General features: G+C 41.3%; 1 protein-coding gene across 5 annotated transcripts; it reads right to left on the bottom strand.

Annotated features, from left to right (window-relative positions):
* Positions 1-111: 111 nt before the first annotated feature.
* mpp6b (membrane protein, palmitoylated 6b (MAGUK p55 subfamily member 6)) lies at positions 112-25406 on the bottom strand. Of its 5 annotated transcripts, none has more exons than XM_034705287.1 (14): positions 25258-25406; positions 16919-16981; positions 14069-14323; positions 9668-9768; positions 8872-9024; positions 6082-6234; positions 5634-5861; positions 4631-4762; positions 4444-4540; positions 4141-4209; positions 3894-4055; positions 3599-3801; positions 2774-2902; positions 112-1652 (listed from the first exon to the last, which is right to left on the bottom strand). In XM_034705287.1, exons 3-14 carry the CDS (start codon positions 14196-14198, stop codon positions 1476-1478), a joined length of 1734 nt encoding a protein of 577 aa, XP_034561178.1. In that variant the 5' UTR covers positions 14199-14323; positions 16919-16981; positions 25258-25406; the 3' UTR covers positions 112-1475. The 5 variants fall into 5 exon arrangements, with proteins under 5 accessions (XP_034561178.1, XP_034561181.1, XP_034561180.1 ...); XM_034705290.1 differs by lacking the exon at positions 25258-25406 and adding an exon at positions 24984-25080; XM_034705289.1 differs by lacking the exon at positions 25258-25406 and adding an exon at positions 24795-24903.

Genomic DNA, 25406 nt, shown 5'->3' with positions numbered 1-25406 from the left:
TGCATTACCAATCTTCAAACTATACCTAAAAAGGTTTGATACCCAGCAATGCACTTGATAGGTATACATTATGAATGATAGACTCTTGATTCAAAGAGGAAACTTGTTTCGTGAGGTTTGTTAAGGTTTATTCGTCATAGCTTTGCTGATAAAAATGTAAAAACAACAGTAGACATGAGGTTGATGTGAAAATAGTTCAACAGACCGCAGGGTTGTTCTTCTAATACGTGGCACAGAGTGGCCTCAGGACCTTCCACTTAATATATAGAAATATATACTGCAAACAAAATCCACATATTGTCATTTCTCAGGGGCCTACATGTGTTGTCCTCAAGTTTCAAAACAAATTAACAGAGCTGTTTTTACTCGTTTTCAAATGTGAGACGAACAATAGCACAAGTTTGACCCTTTGGCTTTGCTGGATGATTTACCATCCAAAGTTAGGTGTAAAAATCATACACGTGTTTTACAGCCTGAAGCTGGAATACCAATCTGATTGAACAAAAATGAGTTTCCATCTTTATTTGGAGTAAGATCAGGGCTTTGGCATACTGCGACACTGAAGATCAGGACGGTAAAAAGAGAGCAGGTTTGTGCCACACTTACAAGTATCAAACATTAACAAACTGGCTTATCGAGACAATGACAACGTCAGACACAGACAGGCTGGTAAGAGGAAAGTAAACAAAAACTAATCAAATGATCATGCCTGAGAAAACATGAGACACCATCAAAAATCACTGAGAAAAAAACTAGGACAAGAACACAAACGTAAACGAAATTAACAGAGTGTTTGATCATGAAAAATACATCATAAGGTTGATTTTCTTTTACATACTGACTGTATTGTGCGCATGTGAGCCTTTGAACCTCTATTTCTGCACTGTTGATCCTGTGTTTAGGGTCGGCTACATAAAACTCTAAAGGATTTAAGTTGTTTGGAAGCAAAAATTAAACGTCTACACAGATCTTTAGACATTTTCAGACATGTGACACAGGTTTCTAGGACAATGACCGCTCAAAGTTCCTCTAATCCATCTCCTTTCTTCGTCTTCTGATTGAGGTTATGATGGTGATCATAAATCCTTGATGTCCATGAAGAAAAACTGACACAAATACTTGAAATCAAACAATAGAAACGACTACGAAATAAAACTACAATAAATTAATGCAAAAATATGGCCCGCGTAACGCAACCAGATTTTTTTGTTTCAATCGTTGGAATTCCACATTGAATAGAAAGATCTTTCATAAAAAGTTATAAAATAAATAAGCACTCTTTCCCTTTGAGTTTTGAGTAATAAAAAAGTTGCACAGCGTGCAGGCCCGAGAGGAGGAAGAGTGATTATTAGAGAATTTTTTCTTTTTATTACTTCTCCTCCTCTTCTTTGGCCTTTGCAGGTTGAAATCACACACATGCTGGTGGGTCATGCCGACCCGCTCAGAGTGGTCAGTGTGAACACAGCAGCTGGTTCTCAGTACACCCAGTTGACCGGGACCCACTGGGGCTCGTTGCACAGCGTGTCCACAGCGGCCTGTAATGTCTCGAAGGCCTTGTCCAAGTTGTCGTTGACGATGGTCAGGTCGAAGTAGTGGTTGTACGCCCTCTGGATCCGAGCGCTCTCATCTACTGTCTTCTTCAGGTCCACGTCCTGAGACCATCAAAGGAAAGTTAAGGGGAGGATGAAGGATGTACAGATCACTGATGGTAACACTACTCATTTGAAGGGGTGTGTCTAGGAGGATGGCCAGGGGTGCCATGGTGCCACCCCAAAATCCTAAACCATGATTGGCTATTTGCTTTGTCAGAGGCAAGACTTGCGTTACAAGAGGCTAGCTGTCTTTGCATGTAGCTTGTTTTCTTTTGTTTTTATTTCAAATTTAGAAAAAGTACTCATCTATCACACTTGTATTTCATTAGACAGTTGCGTAGGAAAGGAATCATCAGTCCATCAAAAAATTGCAAGCAAACTCCTGCACACTGTCTTCACTGTCAAAATGACATTAATTGACAATGTTATTGTACAGGAAAGTTTTCCATAAATTAAATCTTGACGGTTAAACTGTGTGCATGAATGTACTTACAATTATTTGAGTACCTTAAATTATGACTTTGTGACAAACATCTTTTTCAGTCTTCAAATAATTAATTGTTGCCTCTCTGTTGTGTTACTTTTAAAGTTTGCCCACATACACTGTGCTACCCCTGTGTATGTCAGCACCCCATTTAGGCCACCCCAGTCAAAAAAAAGTATGGACACACCCCTGCTTACGTCACATTTACTGCTCAAAGGATTTCATCAATAACTGACTAACTAATCAGTGATAGATTGTGTATTGGTACCATCTATTTATAATGCGTCACTGCCAGCTAGCTCATAGATCCAATGCATGGCAGGGGAGGGGGTACTGAAATTCAAGAATATGTTTTATCTGACTTAACGCTAGAATATGATAAGTCAAACATTTTCTAACTTATCCATGAACTGACAAACTCACTTTTGATATAGTTGGACTTAACTGGGTCAATTATGAACTACATCGTTCCAGAAGAAAATCAAGTAGAGGAAAGCAACAGTCCTTCTGATTAACATTTTACTCACAAGAACTGTGATGGGTTCATGTTTTTATTACTGAATAAACAAACCAATAATGTATTTATTTAGAGCTCAATCTTAACATCTTTAAAAATCAAACATCAGTCATTAAGACGCTGAAATGTCTCAGTCCTGTGAGTGAAAGTGTGAATGTATAATCAGGTGTTTCTACTTACCGTGAGTTGCTTGGTTGTGATGCCTGCGTCCACCACAGCTTTGTGCATGCCCTTGAGAGTATCAAAATCTGGCGCTGCAATGAATACCACGTAAGGCATGAACTCTGCTGTTTTCAGCACCTTCAGAGCCTGAGGAGCGGGACAAGAGGCAACACAAATATTATTACATCTCTTTCTATCATCTGCCTGACAATGTTGCAAAATAATTTGAATACATTTTATTTGTAAATCGCTTTTCTAAAAACTCAAAGACGCTGCATAAAGGATAAAACATCATATAAAACAACAGAATAATAAAAACATGAACAAAATACATTTAAAAGCAATCACACGTTAAAAGCAGTTCTAAGGTGGGTTTTGGTGAGTGACTTGAAGGTGGACAGGTTGGGGCAGTTTCTAATGTTAAGTGGTAAGGCGTTCCAGAGGGTGGGGGTGGCGACAGAGAAAGCTCTGTCCCCCCAGGTTCGGTGCTTGGTGTCAGGTGGTAGAGAGAGGAGGTGGGCGTTGGAGGATCGGAGGTTACAGGAGGGGGTGTGGTGGTGGAGCAGGTCGGTCAGGTAAGAGAGGGCCTGGTTATGGAGGGCTTTGTGGGTGAGAAGGAGGATTTTAAAATGTTTGCGCTGTTTGATAGGGAGCCAGTGGGGGTTTTGGAGGACAGGGGTGATGTGGTCACGGTAGCGGGTGTGGGTGAGCAGGCGGGCGGCAGAGTTCTGGATATATTGTAGTTTGTTGAGTTGTTTTGAAGGAAGGCCGTAGAAGATGCAAAAATGTCTTTGATAATAATATATCAGTAATATGTTACACCTCATCTGAACCTCTTCTTACCTGTGGGTTGACATCCAGGATGCAGGTGCGTCCTGTTCCCACCACCTCATGGATGGACTCGATCTTTGTGCCGTAGAGGTTACCGTCGTATTCGCCGTGCTCCAGGAACCGCCCGGCTTTCACATCTACCTCCATCTCTGTCCTTGTGGTGAAATGGTAGGAGTTACCATCCAACTCTTCGTCACGTGGCCGCCGAGAAGTGTCTAAAAATAATAATAAGGGAATATCTTAACAGGTTTTACAAGTTAGGGTGTGACTGGATTCTGAAATATGAAAAAAAACAAGCTTGACATACAGGGTATGGTCGTGCCAAAGCGTGTGGGATGAAGAACCATGAGTCGGTTTTTGAGGCTGCGTCGACCCACGCCCTGAGCACCAATCAGAACCAGTGTCTTCCTCTGGAATGCGGGTACCTTTGCCACTTCTTCGTAGATCATAAGCTCATGCCTGTCGAACTCTGTAAGAACGCAGAAGCAATCATTACAGTAAGGAAGAGAAAGATTCTGAAGCTGTCAAATAAAAAACATGGCACGCTGTATGACCTGCATTCTTGGCTGTCAGGTACATCATTTTCTTCTTCTTCTTTCCAGCAATAGTTCCACAAAGGATCCCTGCAAAACAAGATGGAGCATTTAAGGACTTGTGTAGCATGTTATTGCAGTATTTGGCCAGAAGGGGGCAGGGTCAGACCAATGTCTAAACAGGTCCTGCTGCCATAAATCAGTTCACAGTATTAAAAGCAGAAGTGCAGAAATGAAGGAAGTCTGGCAGAGAGCCATTTCACAGTGTTTGGAGTAATCCATCTCTAACGTCAGTGTTACTGAAAAAAGTATAAATGAACATACCTGATCCATCAAAGTCTCGAGGGACGAAAGCTTTCCTCTTCTCTTCCAAGAACTGACTGGGTATCAGTCCTGTAGCACCTCCGACCATATGGCACGCCTGGCAAAGATCAGAGACCCGTTCAGTGGAGTTTTAGAACTTTCAACATGCATGTGTCTGAATCATGGATATGATCATAAAAATGCTCACCTGCCACCAGTTGGGATCCTCTCTGTTGACAATCTGAAGGATGTCGCCTCTCTTGAAGGCCATTCCCGCCTCTCGGCAAGGGATCAGGTTATCATTGGCTGGGTTGTAGTCGAAGTATGGCCTCACATAAACCTGTGACAGAAAATGAACATGGTTGTGGTTGTAGGAAAGTTTGTCTTGATGAAGATATAAAACTTGTGGACCAAGTGTGCAGATGAGCTCAAAATTGAAAAATAAAAGAGACTCCAGCTCGGCATGGAGTCTCACACATTGGCACAGTAACAGTAGCTCATTCACACCCTTTACGTCCAACGTCCCACTCTGCAACCGACACAGCTGTTCACGCTGCGCCAACTACAGTGAAGACTTCTGCCAGAAAGGGTAAGTGCCCAGGCCGGTGTATTAGATTAAACAAGCAGCCAAAGGAAGTAATAAAAGCAGCCAGTAAAATATAGTGTGAGTGCAGCCCGCCCCGAGCCACAGGGCAGGATGTGAGTGTGCATTATGTCTCAATCAGTTTTTACTGCAGTTCATTCAATTTAAGCACAAGCATTTCAAAGTTTATGTCTGAGGATGCACCATTTCTTCAGGATGTCTTCTTTTTAACTCGGGAGTAAAGACTGTATAAATGTATTAAAAATATCATGAAAATAACTATTATGTCCATGTGAGGGAGCATGAGATTATCATAAGCGTGTGTGTGTGTGTGTGTGTGTGTGTGTGTGTGTGTGTGTGTGTGTGTGTGTGTGTGTGTGTGTGTGTGTGTGTGTGTGTGTGTGTGTGTGTGTGTGCTCAAGAGGGTTAGTGTGACCTAGTTAACATGTGGAGTGTTATTAATAGGGCTTCCAGGGTTCAGATTCCTGTGCAGGGGATTGTGGGAGGGCCTTCAGACAGATCACCAGCCCTGCACCGCTGCCCAGCATCTGCCCACCGTTACATAAGTGTGCGTGCTTGTGCTTACATTTCACTGGACGCCTGTGAATGAGTGTCTGTGTGTGTTTACCTGGGGAGGAGCGGGAGCGTCTCGGTAGCTCGGGAGGATTTTTAGCGTGATCCCTCCGCTGCAGTCTTTGAGCATCTCCTGCAGCTCGGTGGGGTTGTTGCCGACCTCCTTTCCATTCACCTCTTTTATGATGTCACCCACGTGGAGCAGACCCTGCCTGTCAATCATTCCGCCATGGAGGATTCGAGCGATGACGAGATCTTCTTTTTCCACTCGAAATGTCACGCCCTGAATGGAAGGACAAAGTGATGTTTATCCCCTGCAATCTGCATTACCGTGTGCACACACCTTATTTGGTTCACCTTCACCCACATTCCTTCAGTCCTGGCATCCACTCACACACTTCACGATTTAATGGGTCATTTGTGTACTCACTCACTCCCCTCTAGTAATATGCACGCACACTCGCACAAACATACACACACCCCGACCGTCTTTCTCTGCTCACCAGTGGCTCGCCGGCCTTCTTTCGGATGCCAATCATGCGCACAGCATCAGCCTGCATGAGAGCGCTGTTCACCGCTGCATCATTGGGTATCTCGGTCGGGGGCGGGACTTCGTAGCATTTGGATGCCACCATGTCATGTGCCTCCAAAAGAGACTAGAGGGCAGAGAGGAGGACAGTCAGAATGAGAAAGATGATACTCAGTCTCCGTCCAATGTGGATGTTTTGAGGGAAGAAAAAGCACATTATTATTATTATTATGAAATATTGAAATAGACATTTTAGAAATTAATATATTTTCAGTGAAATTAGCTCGGTGGTTCTGCTGCTGTGTAATTACTCAGTCTTATAGGATAGGTTAGGATACAAATAAAAGTACTTTATTATCATTATCAAGACACAAGGCACATGACCATATTGCATGCAGAATAATAACAACCTAGTAACATATGTATACAGGATAACATACACATGTAAGATGGTAAGACATACATGCAGGATAGTAATACAGTTGCATATGCTGGCTGATTTAAGCAACCATTTTGCTTTCTGAGCAACATTACAAGGTTAGTTTGCTAACTCGCTGATGCTTCTCCACTTATCTACAACCCCAACTCTAAAAATTTCTGGATCATCCTTAAACATGGTTTCCTCCTGCATGATACAGTTTTAGCCTACATTTGTGGATGCATTGACAAACTAGAGTTCACAGACGGTGATTTTTGGATGTGAATTTGGACCCATGCAATGATTTCGACTACAGAGTCATGTCTGTTTTGAATGCAGCTCCACCTGAGGACTCAAAGATCACAACCACCTAGTACCAGTTATCGGCATTGTCCTTTTTTTCCCTTTCCAGATTGTCTGAATCTTTTGATGATATCATGATGAAATACTCAAATTCTTTCTTGAACTATTTCCTCACACAGTCCAAAAGTAAAGATGATAGGAGGTTCTTCCCTCTTTGATGAAGGATTCAGCCTCTGTGAGATGTCATTTTGATACCCAGTCATGTTACTAAGCTGTTGCAAATGAACCTAATAAGTTGAGAGATGGTCCTCCAGGTGTTTTGTTAGCATTACTCAACTTTTTAAGTGTTTTGTTTCCCCTGTGCCAACCTTTTTAAAGCTTGCTGCTGGCATCACATGAAGATTGAGCATATATCATTTTATAACATTTTTCTGTTTCAGAATCTGATGTGTTGTCTTCAAACATAAACTTAAAATGATTTGAAAACCATCAAAATCTGTTTTTTTTAAATCAAGATTTTACCCTCCATGTATTTACTCTTTTTTTTTGCTTCTCCCTCACTCTTTCACTTTTTCCTCTTTTCCTTTTCAATTGATTTATTATTATTTCTTTTTTTTCATCCCCTTTGGTCTTAAGAGTTATTTTACTTATTGATTAGTCTTATTATAATATATTGCCACGTTATTACTCTTATTGATTGCTAATATTACTATTATTATTGTCTTTATTTTTTTTCATCTGTTTTTTTATTTAGTTTTGTTTTATTTAGTTTTTTTTTTGGTTCCCTTTTCCCCCTCTCTTCTCTTCTGTTTTCTCTCTCTTCACACGTGTATAAATGTGTCCTTCCATGTCTTGTAATGTTTGTACTTGTTAGTATGTCTGTATCAACTACATGTATATACACTAGAAAAAAAATATATATTAATTTTTTTTTTTAAATCAAGATTTTACACATGTTTAATGGAATCCTACCATTGATGCTGCCCAACTTAAATAAATGGCATCACCACATTTCAGATTTAGGTTGTGAAGCATGAATAAGCAGACAGCTGTTTAGTGAAGTATATGTCATGTATTTGATGAATTGTAAAGTAGGATAACTCCCCCTTCAGGGTGTGATTTCTACAAAAATGTTTCACAAAAAATATGCTAACCAATCTGTTTGGACACTTCACTTTGAGGTCTTGAATGTGCTAAAAATTTGGTTATGAAAAAACATACTAAAAAATAATAATCTAATGGCCCAATCCGAAATATGGATTACCACCCAAAAGTAATCAATTAAATAATCCGTTGCTCACTATTCATCCACATCCATCCATTAACTTTCATCACAGCCTGTTATCTTGACATGCTGCTAGTACTACTTTTAAAAATATCCATCCAACTATTGGACAAACTTACATTTTCTAGATTGAGAAATCAAGTTGTGGAACTCTTTCACTCATTAGTGATGTAAAAAAGTCTCTCTCTCTCTCTCTCTCTCTCTCTCTCTCTCTCTCTCTCTCTCTCTCTCTCTCTCTCTCTCTCTCTCTCTCTCTCTCTCTCTCTCTCTCTCTCTCTCTCTCTCTCTCTCTCTCTCTCTCTCTCTCTCTCTCTCTCTCTCTCTCTCTCTCTCTCTAGGTCAAAAGGGTCTTATCCTTCAGCTTACAGCACAAAGGGCTCTGATTGGCGCAGAGGCTTTGCAATAGTGTCCCTCCTATTGGTCGAGGCAGTTTAAAGCCCCTGGTAGCTCCAAGGATAAAGGTTAATGTACTGATGCATGAGGAGAGGATCCAAAACATCAGCTGTAGCTACTGTAACTACAGTCAAAACAACTCCAGGCTAAATGTTATGTTTGCTGTACTATAAACTTTCAAAGGACACAATAATAAACTCATATGTCAATCATATAGACAGAAATCTGGGAACAAATTCTGTAAAAATATTTGATAAAAAGTGGTTGAAATTAGTGACAGTTGGCACATGTATGATACTTCCATACTTCTATTCTTCTTTACTTTTACCTGAGTGTCTGTATCAAAAGTGGATTCTCCATCTCACCTGGAAGTGAGGCTCCTTGAGGATCCTGGACAGCTCAGCAGCACTGTCATCTTTAACCTTAAGGTTGCTGATGTCGCCCAGGATCTCGGTCACAAGCTCCATGTTGTTGTCCTGCACCGCCTCCAGCTTTGGCTCCTCCAACTGCTCTTGAGCCTGAGGGGGACAGAGGAGTTTAGAGAGGGAGGATGTGCACAGATGGAAGAGGTGAGCCTTAGTGTTATGTTTAGTTTTTATTCCAACTTTACATCAGATTTTAAACTCAGGTAAGAGTTGATTTACTCTGGGTTTCTTTTTTTCCAGCAAACAAGCTGTCTGCCTAATGTTTCAGAGTGAACAGCTAAATGAGTATTTGTTTGTGTTAAGTCAACTGTTGTGTCTATGTGTTCCGTCTTGTGGGAGGTAGTTGAATGGCGGAAAATGACAACAGCTTGTCTAGAAGGAGCTACAGCTGTCCTCTATCTGAACTCTACGCTCTCTACATTTCCGAGTTCTGACAGCAGTGAAGAAGTGTGTCAGAGCAAACAGTTTGTGCGCAGAGGAAGTGTGAAACATGCACTGTCAGTAAAAAGGCTTATAAGAGTAAAAATACATCACCGGTAACTGGCAAAATGTCTATATTTGCAACAAACAGATGCATTGAGATTTATGTGTGAGTCAAAGCCTTACTGTACTTCGTTTCCTCAGCCACAGCAAGCAACACCAGAGTTGGGTAGCAGTTTGTCTGCTAGCTTTTTCGCTGTCACTCATCCCGAGATGTGTATGTATGAATGTGTGCTACCTGAGCGAAGGAGCCTACCACAGGACTTTCCATGATGCCACGCAGGAAGAGCAGGTCGATGTCTTTGGCGCCTGCGGAGGTGGGAGCCTCAGCCGCATTATCCAACACCTGCTGCATGGCTGGATGGACGGGGCGTGAGCGAAAGGTGCAGACATAGACAAAGAGAATGAGAGATAAGCAGCTAGGTGTGAAAGTCATACAAAGCATAAACACACACAAAACAATGATAAAGTCTAAGATCTAAGTCTAAGATGATAAAAGGGACAGGAGTCTGGGTACATGTCTTGACGTTTCCTATGTCTAAGATCTACAGAAGTTGACAAAAATGCTTCAAAAAAATATATACATTATTTAAATATGTATATCATGTAAGTAGAGTTTTTATTTCCTGTTTCTGCGATGTTTGTAGTCCTTTCACTCCCTTTATAAAAAGTCCAGTCAAATCACAAAGCTGGACGCTCTAATATACTATATTGCAGCTCTATTTTGAGGTACAGTTAGAAAAAAAGAAAAAAAAAGGATAGAAACTCAGTCATCGGACTGTAGACCTGCACGTCATCTGTATGGATAAAACTCCAGGATTCAAGTGTTCTCAGCTGATATAATATTCTTGTGTACACATATAGAGGGAGCGGGAGAGGCATGGACGGTTGGTATCAGTGAGCTAACACCCCTAATGCCAGGGTCTCAAAGCCCACATAAGCCCATCTAAGACACTGAAATCCCTGGGAATGTGCGTTTCAATGTGTGAGTGTGTGTGTGTGTGTGTGTGTGTGTGTGTGTGTGTGTGTGTGTGTGTGTGTGTGTGTGTGTGTGTGTGTGTGTGTTTCTCTGTGTTATTATATACTTACACGGGTAGTAAACATGTCCAGTCAGCACTTGTACCCAATGGATATACTCCATGACCTTTGTGGTGTACACTGCTAGCCTTTTATTATGTTTAACCTTGGCTCACGTTCTTTGTCACAAAGTCGTACTTTAATTCTTCTATCGGCTCTTTAGTGGCACATTCTAAATCACTACTTTGAAGAAATACGACGCACAACACATAGCCGTTTGTGGTATTGTGTCAAGAGAGATAAGTGTACTTTTGTAAAACAATGACGCACAAGTTACCAATACGAATATATGCAGTATGGAACTTAAGGCACCTAATCTAAAAACATACATTTCACAAATACGTGTAAAGGTTGAAAAGATTTACATGTAATATCTTGAGTAACATTATTTTATTAAATAACATTACATAATTGTTTATACAGGTTTGGATATAACATAGATTCTACTGCATCATCTGTGGTAATAAAACTACAACTCATCAGTTAAAATATGAATTCAAGATGTTCCTCTTTTGTCAAGGCTGGTTGGATTTCTCATCCAAAATTAAAGCACTTCTGTGTCTTAAACCAAGGCTCATTTAAAATTCTGCTGTTTTTTGAGTTTGCAGCACAAAAAAATCCTCACATCAGATAAACGAGAGCTTGACAGGGTCATTTTTTATCATCCACCATCCATCCATCATGCATTCACTTTGTAATACAGGTGCATGATTAAAAAGAGAAAGAGAGGGAGAGACAGACAGGTGAAAATACAATCTGTCTCACAATGTGGAGGAAACTTGACTGTGGCTTGATAAGCAAAGATCACAGACAGACTGCATAAAGAGCAGGCTGGGTGCAAAAACAAACCTTAAATATTTATGATTCTCTTACAAAAAAAGAACAAATAGGGGAGGAGGTTAAAACTGCCTTGCAGACCATTTAATCTTGAATTTAAAGTGATATATTTGCTGCATGATCACATAAAAATACAATCCAAGATGTGGCTCAGGTTTAGACTTTGGATGAACAGGTTTGGTAGTTCCTCTGGGGAGCCCACACTATGTTTTACAACCTAGAATAAATAAAACCCCATGTGACACAGCACATAGCACATACTGTAAGCCAGCACTAAAATCCACCACCTTGATTGCACTACACCAGCTATACCAGACATCTTCATGAACTTTGCTGCATTATGCTTTGTCCATTTGTGTAACTAAAAAGCATTTTCCTAAAAGCTGCATCCCTATTTTGCTTCTGTGAAAGAAAAAAAGAGCATGACTAAGAGAGACTTACGCTTACTTCTCAAACAATAACTAAACCCTTCAATACAACCAAGCTGAAGTCATCTAACAACAAGAAATCAAAAATACACAAAAATAAACACTTACATCTGGAGCCCTCCTCACATTTGAGTTTCTGTGCTCTCTGTGTTGACCTTTATCCACTTGGTCAGCTCACTGTGTCACTGCGTCCTCAACCGCAGGAATGTTTGCTCATCCATCACCCCTCCCCAGTTTCATATACTTCTGTGTACATAACTCATGCAAACAAAAAACCTAGAGGTGGTTTTCCATCCCGTGAGAGATTGGAAATGAACTAAAGCCTCCTTACTAAAGACTCTATAATCCCATGAAATATGGCATGGAGATACAACCAACCACCTACCAGCCTTACGCTAAGCCTACCCTGAAGAAGTAGTAAAAGCTAGAGATTACAGCAGGCCAGTTATGGTGGAGCAGTTCATTCATCTACATAATGAATCATCCTGCTTACCTGCTCTTAATTCCTCCCTCTGGGTTGTCTGCAGTCCCTCTCACCATCCAACTACCGCCTCTGTATGTTCACCTACCAGCGCTAGGTGTGCAGTGAATGCCAATGCAGGGACTGTCTGCTTAATAATTCCTAACTCTGTTTCTCAACGAATGCGACACAAATCCCACGAGAAAGGACCTGGCATCCTGGATTAAAATTTGTACTATTATTTTCAAGCTCACAGGCAGAAGATCAGAGGAGCACCTTCACTGGCACAGAAGTAACATCACTATTGACAAAGTATGTTTCAGTGTATTTTCTCAGTAGTGGAGGAAAAGATTTGAACTGCCTCAGGGGAAAAAAATGCAACTCTTACAGAAGCAGTGATTTCATCCAGGGGTACCTCAAGGAGTTCAGTTGCTGGGGGTTACGTGGTGAGATTGTAAAGTAGGCAAACTACTTTCAAAAATCAAAACTTTCAAAAATCAAACACTTGAATGTTTCCTGTTGTGATTGAAAGTGCACACTATCTACTAGCTAGCTAGCTAGCTGCAGATAAATGGTTGAAAAAGTGAAAATGGCGAGAAGATGTGAGCTTGAAGAAATTATTAAATCGTTTGAATAGTTAGCAACAAGTAGACTAAAGAGTCAACTGCTTTAATAATTAGCTAAAGGAAACTGTAAGCGAAACAGTTTGAAGTTTTAGAATCAAGTAGGCTAATGGAAAAACCCAACGGTAACTTCTAGTCTAAAAATACGAGTCCAATGCGCAAGTGCTAAAAAAGGCAGTTCATCGAGGATCCGCTTGAGGCTGGCTCCGGAAGTACTGGAAACCACATACACACCAATTCAAAAAAGCTGATCTTTACAGCAGAAATAAACATGTTTACAGCCTGGTACAAAAGACGAGTGTAGTCTGGATAGCTCATTTCTCGATCGGCACACACTGTAGGGGGGTGAGTTTTTTCTAACGAGGCAATTTCGAAGATATTGAGATTACTAGTCTTCCAATGAGAGGCACAGCTGACTTGATTGACAGGCGGGAACACTGTAGCTGTTGGCTAGGAGGCTCAAAGCCCGCCTCTTTACGCCACACTGGCTCGACGGCAGCAATAGCAGCAGCTGCCGCCAATGATCAGCCTCAAAACAGCGCTTCAGAAACAGATGGGTGACATCACGGATACTAAATCCATATTTTATACAGTCTATGGGAAAAACTAAAATAGTTAGCTAAAAATAATGGCAAAACAGTTAACATAGTTAGCTTAAAGTAACACTTACAATTAGCTCAAACTAACATCAGTGTGAATAGTTAGCATCAGTTTGCTTAAAGTAAAGATCAGGCTTAACAGCTTAAATTGTTGGCAACAAGTGGGCAGGATAAGCTATTAAAAAGTTGGCCAAAAGTAATGAGTTAACAGTTTAAATAGTTAGCAACAAGTAGGCTAATGTATTAGCCAATGTATTGAGTGATAAACAGTTTCATAGTTATCTAAAGTTAGGTAAACAGTTTTATTTGCTTGGAAAAGACTGATTAGTTGAGGAAGTTAAAGTTAGCTAAAATAAATGGATGAAGAGTTAAAACTCTTGATAAATGAGTCTCTATTTCAAAGTAATTTCAGAATGTACTCTCAGACCGTGGCAACAAAGAGGTTATTAAGTTTATCCAATAGTGCCGTCAGAGTACATCATAGATTAACGACAGAGGTTTGTAATTGAAGTAATTATCACTGAGTTTTCTTGCGGTTGTCAATCTCTTCACAACATTGAATTCCAAATCACAGTCTACAGTATCTCTCTGTTTATCTACACACTGTACACATCTTCCTCCTCCTTTCCTCACCTCCAGATGTATTTGGCTCCTGGGGGGATTGCACAGCAGAGGGCCCTTCTACACCAGGTTGTCCCGGGGACGTCATCTCCTCCTCCTCGCGTACCCCGTTGGGACACGCATCCTCCATTGCCGTGACCATCGCCAAGCCCTCCTTCTTCCTCCCTGCTGCCACAAGTATGCTACGGCTAACCACTAGTAAACCACCAGCAGCTCTGCAACTATGTCTTCTGTCCTCCAATCGTCTTGTCTGGCACTGCTGACCCTCTAAACTCCCAAAAAACACAGAGAAAGAGAGAGTAAAGAGGAGAGAAAAGAGAGAGATGGGGGATTGAGGACATAGAATGAGAGAAGCAAAGAGAAGCAAAGAGACATAAAGAGGGCAACAATAGAGTGGGATTAAGATCAGGGGATATTAAAAAACGAGAAGGGAGAGAGGAACAGTGAGGATGAGGAAAGATGAAGGGGAGAAATGTAAGAAGAACTGATGTGGCGGATGTGAAGATAAGTTCAGAGAGTCAGGCATGAAGAGAGACAGAGAGAGGTAGAAAGCTGGATCTCATACACAGATGTGGACATGAGTTCAATGCTTGTCAGTTCCCTCCCTCCACTCCGGCTTTAATACCTTCCCATCCCAACCCTCACCCCTCCTCTCTGCTGATAACACACATACACGCTCGCATAATCCCACAATCCTCTCCTGCTGTTGAGAGCTTGCTTGAGTACCCCTCCTCTTGTTTCCCCTGACCCCACCCAAAGCTGAGTTGCCCCACTTGTCTAGACATAGGCACACACACACATACACACCACTCCAATGTGTCATTATGTAAGTAATCTTACATAAGTAAGTGTTACTGAAGGGGGCCTGACCCTACATTCCCACTCTTTTCCTCCTTCTTTTTCCTCATTCACACCACTCTTGGTTTGGACACCCCGCAGCAGGAATGTGGAGAAACTCTCAGCGTGTGCAGATTGTGCTCGTACGCATTCACTCAGCAGTTGTCCACCTCCTTAAAGCAGCATGAATCCGCCTAATGGGAGATTTTTTTCTCTCTCTCATTTTTCACTCTGGACTTCCTCCCTCCTTAAACTAATGTGCCCTCACCACCTTTCTTCTTGCTAAGTCAGTAGACTTAAGGTGGTGACTGGATTCTGCACATTTTGGGGCTGCAAATTAAATAGCTCAATGCATGAGCCCTGAGGGTTTTGTGCTAGCTGCTGGCTGCAATACTGTCTTATAAATATTCCTCTCCTGGTGATTCATTTACATGAAAATTTTAGACATGAGTAAATCCCTACACAGAATAAATGCATGTGCATTTTAAATCAAGGTAGTCTTGGAAATAAATTGCATTGACAGTCTGTGCCATGCAAGCAGCTTTTTGAGGCTGAACTAAGGCAAAGGAATGCTTTGACCTGAATGCATGTGCATACTAACATACCCAAAATGTTAACCAAACGTGAGGCATGAACATGCTCACCAACATTTAGGTAGCATACAGTTTTGACAATACGGCAGAAACCAAAGGTAGAGTCGTGATGATTGGCTAAAATATTGGATTCATGTAAATTGGAACTTTATGAAGGTGCAAAATGAAAAGACGGCAGGGTAATAGAGTTAAAGCATTTTATCTAGTGGGGACCATGAATGTCAGTGTTAAAAATGTCTGGTATTCATCCTGCACCTGTTAAGAAATTTCAATATATATGAGAACCTTGGCCTGTTGTTGGTGCTCAATACAGAGAACAGCAGATTATTTAGGGTATATCATCATGGCACAGTGAATGGCCATTGATAAATGGCCATAAATCCAATCATGATAGGCTGAGTCTACTGAAGGACCCACATCTATAGTTATCATAGAGCTGCCCTGCTGGTCTGCTGTCATGTGTCAGAACCAAGAGCTATCACAAACCTTCAGTTCTATCCACCACTTGTCTTAAACAAAACTGAAAAAGCTGTGCAGACATGTTTTGGTTACCCTTCTTGTTGCTGATACATCCCAGTGTTAAGTGTCGTTCAATATATGCTCCACCCTTTCAGCATCCATTAAGCTCCTCCCACAGCATCACAGCTGGGCAAGGAGCAGATCTGTAGGATTTAATCCGCCCCGCCTCTCCCTGCACCCTATCCTCGCCAGGACAAATCAACCCCTCCCCCAGCCTGGGACATGGGATTTTAATCCAGTCACAAAAGCACGAGATTACAGAATCTCTCTATCTCCCTCTCTCAGCATATCCAGCGCTGAAGCATCACTGCAGGGAGAATGCCTGGCTGCACTGCCAGGTTTTGCAGTAGTGTTCTTTCATTAATGTGGCTGAAAGGCCTATGTCCAACTTTTCCTCTGCCATGGTCTAGAAGGAAGTAAATGATTTTCTTTTGAAATCATAACTGTGTTGTGTTTTTATATGACTCAATAATTAAAGATATAGGGCTGATCAGAAATATGACCTAACTCTAAAATGTCAACCTAATGTCCCTCTTTTAGAGCTTATTCTGTAAGCACATTTCTGTATGATCATAGCACTGACATGTGTTTTTCAGCTGGTCTAAACGCAGTAACTGAAAATCTTAAAGTCTTCTTTATATAAAGACTGAGTTTAAACTTCAGTCTTAGACTAATATTAGTATGGCCTTCAAAGTCTGGAGAAAGTAGTATCAACTGTGTAATCCACTTGGACATATACTGATAAACAGGGAAACCAGCTGCTTCCTTACTTTCTTAAAAGTTAGGGTTCTCTTTAGAGGCATTGAACTGCACATCTTTGCTTCAAAGTCTGGCAGTCCTCCCGGTTAACTAAAAAATCATGTCAGCAAGCAGAAAACATTTTTCCTAGGGGCTTTGTGAAAGTTGTGTTTACCTGTGCCAGTTGATGTAGCCCAACCCCCGTCCTACTGGCTGCTCATCAGTCAACTGTGAAGACCTAGAGACAGAGAGAGAAGTGAGAAAGTTTGTGAGGCGTATCTTTTTCTCCCAAATATTCAGTCCAACTAGCTTTTCTGCAAACTAGTTTTCATCATTCTTCACACACACTATTACTTTAACATTCAGATACATACTCTTGCTTTATCTCCCACACACACACACACACACACACACACACACACACACACACACACACACACACACACACACACACACACACACACACACACACACACACACACACACACACACACACACACACACACACACACACACACACACACAGTTGCTTCTTTCCCCAGTGGATTATCGGTATCATCTATCTATGCCATCCCCGTCTCTTGTAAGATAGCACTCTTGTCTGCATATTGAGACTGTTGTTCTCACAGACTGATACACCGAGTCACCCAGGCCAATTCATTGTCCTCTGCAATCCCATGATGTCTGCATCATAAGCTGGAAATGCGCCACAGTCATAGTAAATGGCCAGTACTCAGTACCCTAGAGACTCTCCTCTCACTTTGGCCAGAAAAGTCAAGCACATGCACACACCCCATGTATATGTGCACAATGTTGAATCTCTAGTGTGTGTTTGTATCTTACTGGTGATACTGGCCCATCAAAGAAAATGACAAAGAAATGATCTGAAATTTAGGTTCACTAACACACTTGGTCTGTGTTCTTTTGACTGTATCACATGGTCTGTATTAAAACAAAGACCTTTTAACTTTTAAGCTAACATCTACAAAGAATCCCAGAGGTGCCCCAGATAATTAAACCAATCCTAGTTTAATGATATCAGAGTCATCTGCTGACAAGGACTGATCAAAAAATGACTAAAAGCTTCAAAGTCAGCAGAAACAACTTGATGTTTAACTTCATGAATCAGTATTAAATTTACTAAGCATTGGTAATCATGCATTAGCCCCAAAACCTTTGAGACTTCTTGTACTCTGGTTTCCCTTCAAAGTGACTCTGAATGTTAAAGGAAAGGACCTTCTCTAACCCAGCAGTACCATTTGAAAATCATCATCTCTCCAATAGAACTGTACTGTCTAGCAGCACTAAACCCATTCATGCTGCTCTGAATAGCCATTGTGTAATGAACCATTAGAAAATGCAAGCCAGCAGAAAAAACAACAATGAAATGGTGTGATTACAAATAACCGATGGCTGCAATCACCCACAAAACAATAGATTATCACTCTTGCATGCTTCATTTCGTTCAGCCTCTCTTTCTCTTTCGCTCTATGTTTTTCTCATGGCCAGAGGAAAAGAAGGAAAGGGAAGTTGCTAGAAAGATAGTGATATGGAAATCCAAGGTTCTTTCTGGTCAATGATAGGGTGAAGTGAGTTGAGGTGAGGTGAGGCGACATGACACGACACGACACGTCACGACACAACACAAAACTGTAAAATAGGATGATATACGATAGAATTGGATAGTATTATAAAGAGAACAGAATAGTACGATACATTTTGGTAATGATACGATAAGACACAATAAGGAACGGTATGATTGGATATGATCGGTACAATCCATGTAGTGCAGTGGGATGCGAAGCCAAACGATAGGATACGGTACAATTCAATACAACAACACAATACAATACGGCACTACAGGATAGGATTGGGCACAATACGGTACGGTACGGTACAGTACAGTACAATACAATACAATATGGCACGACAGGATAGGATTGGGTACAATACGATTCCATACAGTACAATGTGATATGATACTATAGGGTAAGATTGGGTACAATGCAGTACAATACAGTACCATACGGTACAATACGGTACAATACAATACAATACGATACGATATTATAGGAAAGGATTGGGTACAATACAATACAATATAATATGATACCATAGAATAGGATTGGGCACAATACAGTACAATAGGGTACAAAACGATACGATACGGTTCTACAGTATAGGATTGGGTACAATACAATGTGATACGGTACTATAGTAAAGGATTGGTTACAATAAGGTAGGATAGGGTATGGTATATGTTGATGATGCGATACAATACATGGCTTTTATAACATAATATCTCGATACGATTCTGTTATGATAAATGAAAAGTTGCAAGATAATCAAATCCCCTCAAAGATGAGGCACAGGATTGATGTAATTAATTCCACCATGCAGAGTCATAAGACAATGACACAGCAAGTTACACTGGAACGGGAGTATGTTTACAGTTACTTAAATATCGATATTTGGCACTGGCAATAAAATTGTATCACACAAGTCAGGTTGACAATGTGTTGTGGTGTTAATTTTTTATCCCACCCCTACTCAATATATATTTTTAAATGTGATAGAGCAATTGTTAAATGTCCTAACAATCTGAATAATTACTCTCTCTCAGACACACCTAGGAGAACTGTTGATTTAACCTCTGATCTTGGGCTCCTCTCTAGTCTAGGTCATGCTAACCCAATCTCAACTGGAACAGATGCCAAAATATTAACATTAGGATGACAACAAAAGAGAGTCTATCAATTTTGGGTTATCTGGGTTTTTATTGCTTAAACAGGGGTTTCTTCACACATTATGCCGCAGCTAATTTGTCCTTAATTGTGTGAGATAAACAATGGAGGAAGAGATTGAGAATGGATGAGGGGTTGATTCATTACACAACACAGATTACAATCAGGCTCAGCACGCTTATTGGAAGTGAAGGATATCCTCTGGAAGAATGTTAATGGAGGAAAAAGCCACCATGGCAAGTCCTTGTCAAATCATCCACACGAAAGAGCAGAAGCTGGACAGGGCCAATCAAAACAGTCTGAACAGGCAGGGAGCAGAATTAGGTAGACAGGGTCATGCATGATGGTTTTAGAGGATGGAATAAAAGCAGGTAGAAGCAGTTGGAGAAATCCAGATGAGTCAGAGAAAAGATACAGAGCAAGAGAATAAAGAATAGATAACAAGAAGTGAAGAGAAAGAAAGAGGAATCCTTAAAGATTAGGCAGAGCTGTGGGCAAAGCCTCTCAAGTTTTTGAAGGATAAAGAGGAGAGAGGGGGCACATAAAAAAGTCTTGAGAAACTGCCAGGTAATTTTACCTTCTGTCATGACAGCTGCATGACAGACTGAATGCCCATAGATGCTTTCTGATGAATTAATACTATAGAATACCTGTGTAGATGTTTTTTTTTTGTAGTAATTTTAAAATTTGTGACCATCACTGACTTTTGTCTTTCCTCCTCTTGGGACAGCAGGAGGAAAAAAAACACAGGAAGTGGTCATTTGCGATCCCAGCTGCCATTGGCCGCTACATAGTCAACAAACGTCCTCTGAGTGCCCTCACACTCAGATGATGCACAGCTCATGGAAGGGGGATTAAGGAGGGATCATAGGGTTTGTTTTTGTAAAAAAAAACATCATTGCTCCCTCACATGTAAATGCGTAAGTGTGTGTGTCCAACTACACGCTATTAAAAGCACAGACAAACATCAGCCGGCTCTGTGTCCTTTTAATTCCTCCAGTTGTTGTCACGCTAGCAGGAAATCTCCCTCTACGTCACATTGAGTGTTTCAATGAGCACATTTTGTGAATTTATAGTCCCTGGTGGAGTATGGATGGAAGGCTTTATCCCTGTTGAAATCCGTTAATATAATGCAGTCAAGGAGAACACTGTGGTGGCCAACAAGGGCAAATGTGCTGCAGCGGCCCACAAGAATTCACTTAGGAGAAACAGGCTGCAAGTTCAGACTTCAGAAAGAAGGAAAATTCAATAATACATATAATTACCCATTATAAATAAAACTGAAATTTTAAAACAGAAGCGAAAACATAAATGATGCAAGGTCAAAAACACCAACCAAGGAAATGAATAAAACAGAAGTTGCTGCATTCACAACACACAAACCATCACAACAGTGCTACTTTAGGCCTGCAGGGGGCGCTAACTGGAGCTTGACGAAAGAATCAAGTATTCTATTTAATAATTTCACTACCTGAAAAGCCTAAGAGGAGAACTTGAGTTAAGTCCAAAGTCATCAGTCTGTGACCATTTCAGGAAGCCTAAGAGGAGGTTAGCTTGGGGTGCAAAGAGCTAAACCCTGCAAGAAAACTACCTCCATACCGTATTCCACACTGTCAGTGGCTGTTTTCATCCCTACCTGGGATCGATCAAAACTTCATTTGGGTGCCCCAAATGTTTTAGGTAAATATTTTCACCATAAAAAACATTTCAACAAAACTCACTTCCAAGAGCGCCTCCTACAGCCCTGGAGCACTTCCCTTGCTATGATTTTCCAGTTGCATTTGTTGTCTATGTTTGTGTGTTTCTAACTTTACATTGTTTATGTATTTTTTGCAGCTCTTTTCAGCTAATTCTTTCATTCCTAGCATGTTTTTGTTGTACATTTAGATTTCTGGATGTGACTTTGAATCTGCCTCACTTCTAAAATGTGTAGCCTCCTCTAATGGGATTCTCTGGATTGTAGCAGCATGTTTGCCATTGTCAGATTCTGTTCATTAAGTATCCATCCAAGAGAAAGCATTCAGTCCATGTCTATATATTCTCTTTACCCCTTTTCTCTTCACTAACAAAAACTAAGGCTCTGCTCAGCTGCGCACAACGGAGCCGAGGGCGCAGCAGGGCTCTCAGTGCAGCCATCACTCTCAGTTCCTCTCAATGACTTGAGAATCACAAAAGAGGCCAGAAGACGAGTCCAGATGTCACTTGATTGGCTGACTCCAGGGGAAGCAGTGCGCAATTATTAAACCTTCCTGTGAAGTGAGCTGTAGCGCTTCCACTGCATGACACCAGTATGGCAGCAGAAGCCAGAGAAACACAACACATCCGGGAAGAAGTGTGCGTTTGTGGAGCTACATGTGTGTGTGTGTGTGTGTGTACGAACTGGTTACTCATATGACCAACCCCCTGATAGTCAACCCAGTCCTGTGCTGCCCTCACCCATCACCCTCTGCTTCCAGACAAACTCTATGTAGGTCACTCCCTGTGTTCACACAGCCGCTCAAATAAGAGGATTACACTGCTGGCCCCAAGATGGCCATCTTTGAAGATCAATATCTGCAGAATATTTACAGTTATCATATTTCCCTCCAGTTTTCGCTCCATTATTGCAGCTCCTGATGCTGCTGTCTGTGGAAAGTTGATGCAATCCGCTCTGTCTCCAAATCCACCACAAATAATAAGACTTGACTTTGTGCTGATTCATGCTTACCTCCACACTTAACTTGACACTGCTGTCTAAGTTACCAGCGTTTAACACAAAGACATCAATTGTTGCATCGCTGCATTTTCCCAGCATCACCAGCTATGACCTCATTCTCCACCCGCTGATGTTCCAGCTGGTGGGATATCTGTTCTTTGCCAAACAGCGTGGAGTGGTACAATTACATGCAGCTCATCACAGCGCCTTTAGCACTGAACGTGCAGCAATCTTAATAATGAGCACCTCATGACATAATCTGACGTGCCACATGGCAGTCGCGTCTGCTTTTTCTCAGTTTTTCTCCCTTCCCAGCATCCTGCTCCTGTTCATTAGTCTAAAAGGAGATAGGAGGGAAGGGGAAGGGCAAAGTGATGCAACAGCTCTTAACTGCAAAGTTTAAAAGAGAGAGAAATGATGTTGGATGAAGAAAACGGGATGTGAGAAGAGAGAGGGAGGACGAGATAAGACAAGAAACACTTCTTGCATTTTCATAGCCAGTTTGCCTCTCTCTTTGTTCACCCTGTCATATTTTAAATACTGCCAAGAAATGCAAACACATGCAGAGCTATACTCTGGTATCAAGCTGGAGTTGCTCCAGCAGAAATCAGTGAGACTTCAAGATGAGCTGGTACGCTAACATGATGATGACCTAAGATAAACTCACTGCAGATGATTTTTTTTAAAAAAGCTGGTTATCACAAATGCACACGAGAGGCTATGATTGTCCATTCCTCCTTTTTTGTTTAAATAAACAGAAAATAATTTACCTTTTCTTTATAAGATGTACTACATGGTCTTTAGTAAACATAATGCCATACAGTTGTGAAAATATTCATCACAATGTCCAGGAGCTTGGAGTGACATCTTCAATTTTTACATTTTGTCAACCAAAAAATTTCAAAACCTAAAGACTTTATCAACCAAACGACAGAAAGCAGCACATTCTTACATTTCAGAAGCTAGAACCAGACACTTTTTGCTTGAAAGAGTACAGAAACAATCCATGGATAATGAAACAGTTGGAACTAAATAATCTTATGATGTTCTTATCAGTGAATCATTGCAGCACACAAGCTCATATTTGTGGTCTCTGTGGATTTTTATTGGGTCTTCTTTTCAGATTCACAATGTCTCTCCTTATTTAGGTGTTCTGTGTTAAACTGAACATCATGGATGAATATTATTTATCTGCAACTAAGAATAGTGTTGTTGGGTAAAATCTGGTGACTGCACTAGCTCTACAAAAACAGCAATACACTTGCCCTATCTTGCCTTGTAAAGATTCTTACATTCGAGTAACAGTACATTTTAATATAAAGGTCCTTCCGGCCTGTATGTAGCTGTGTATTTTCCTGACAGAGATGCAACTAGCTCATGATTATGTGTTAACTGCAGGGAGGAGCAGCCTGCTGCAGGGAGGGCTGATTGTAGGTGTGTAGATGACAGCCCTCTGATACATGTATTGTTCATAGCCGGGAGGTTTGAGTCACTCAAGAAAAGATTTATGTGTATGTGAGCATATGTGCGTGTGTGCGTCTTTATCTCTCTCCTGCTCAGCCTCCGCCTTCCTTGTTTTCTGTAACATCTCTCCCATATTAATAATGAAAAAGTAGAAGCCTCTGAGTGCTGGATTAGGTCTCTGAATGACTCACTGACAACTCTTATGTGTTCCAACATTTGAACAACTTGAAATCCATGTTTCCCTCCGCCCAGCTGACACTGACAGGAAGACGTATGTAAATGTACGCTTAGCAGTCCAACTTTGTGCTTTTCTTTTCCTACTTAAGCAGAACAATAAAGGTCATCCTGGATCTTGACTCAGAAGACTTACTGGATATCTCTGCTGAGGGACTTTAGATTTACTCTAATGCACTAAAACGACTCAGTCAGATTCCCTTCCTGCTTTTGTTCCTCCTGTTACATTCAACAAATCTGATTTTGGTTTTATAATAAGATTTAAATGATGAAAGAAAGACCCTCAGAACCTGCTTTGGATGCAACAAGATCCATACTATCCCTCTCTGATACCTTGTGGCCTGTGTCAACTGCCTAAGAAGAATCCCAAGGGATGTTGCGTATGTACATGGGCTTCCCCAATCACGTGCGGCGAGGCTAAACAGCTTATGAACCTTGCCAAGTGACCCCGTGCTCCTCTCAGCAAGGAGGACCAAAGATTCATTGAGAGTTGCACAGTCTGTTGTGATCTATAAGTGGTTTTACGTTTCGATTAAGTGCTCACACAAAGTGGTTTTGACATCATGTCAGTGCATTATTATTACACGGTGCACTTACATCTCATTGGAGGAGGCAAATCATAAAAATCAATAGGAGTGTCTGGCTGCCAAGTCCCTTCTCCGTTTTCATTAAGCATCGTCTCATGCAAATTAAGCTTTGTTTAGCCTGTATGTGATCTGAAAGTTTATCTGGACAAGAAAGTCGGTGAAATAGACTACCTGGAGCAGATTTCCGTGTGACTTGATGTTACAGTTAGATGCGCGTTTTCTGTGTTTTTTTTTTTTAAAGCCCAACACCCTTTACTGCTTGTCTTTCAGTCTATCATTCTGGGACTGTGGTGTGTTCAAACCCCCTCATCATGTCAGAACTATTACCTGCAGCTCTTAAATCAAGTCTCCCAAGTCATGTATCGACGCCACAACCACATCCGTGCGCTTCGACCGTGCGCCAGATCCGTGCCAAATGCTCGCTTGACCAGACAACTCCACATTCACACCGATCTCACCACACGTGCGGCCATTTTTTGTTACCCATCCGAGCCATTGTGGCGTGCGCACACTTACGTTTACAACCCATCCGCTGTGTTCTTCCACATGATTTTCAAGGAAAGAGAAAAAGACGCATCTAGCTGCACAACGGACATCCAACGCGAACTGATATTGAAATAAATCCTGTTCTCACAGCACAGCGGGCTTTACTGGGGGGTAAACCTCCCCTTCTGTCAAACTCTACTGCGCCTCAAACACGGGAAAGTGTCTTTGTCTGCCATTTGTATACCGAAGGATGAATGAATTCAAAATGTTCTCATCACATATCAGACCACGAGCTGCGACTTACCTGTGAGTTGTGCGTGCGAGTTCGCGTTGGTCTACCGACCGTCCCGGTTGGACATTCAAGCCCCCCTCAGCTGTCTGTCCTGGTCCCGCAGCAGACTACCAGAGAACACGACGCCAATCAAATTGACAAGCCCCGCCTCATCTACTGAC

The sequence above is a fragment of the Notolabrus celidotus genome, chromosome 16, assembly GCF_009762535.1.
Source record: "Notolabrus celidotus isolate fNotCel1 chromosome 16, fNotCel1.pri, whole genome shotgun sequence".
Lineage (NCBI taxonomy): Eukaryota > Metazoa > Chordata > Actinopteri > Labriformes > Labridae > Notolabrus > Notolabrus celidotus.
Note: the sequence above shows the minus strand (reverse complement) of the source record. Positions and strands in the feature narration are given on the sequence as shown.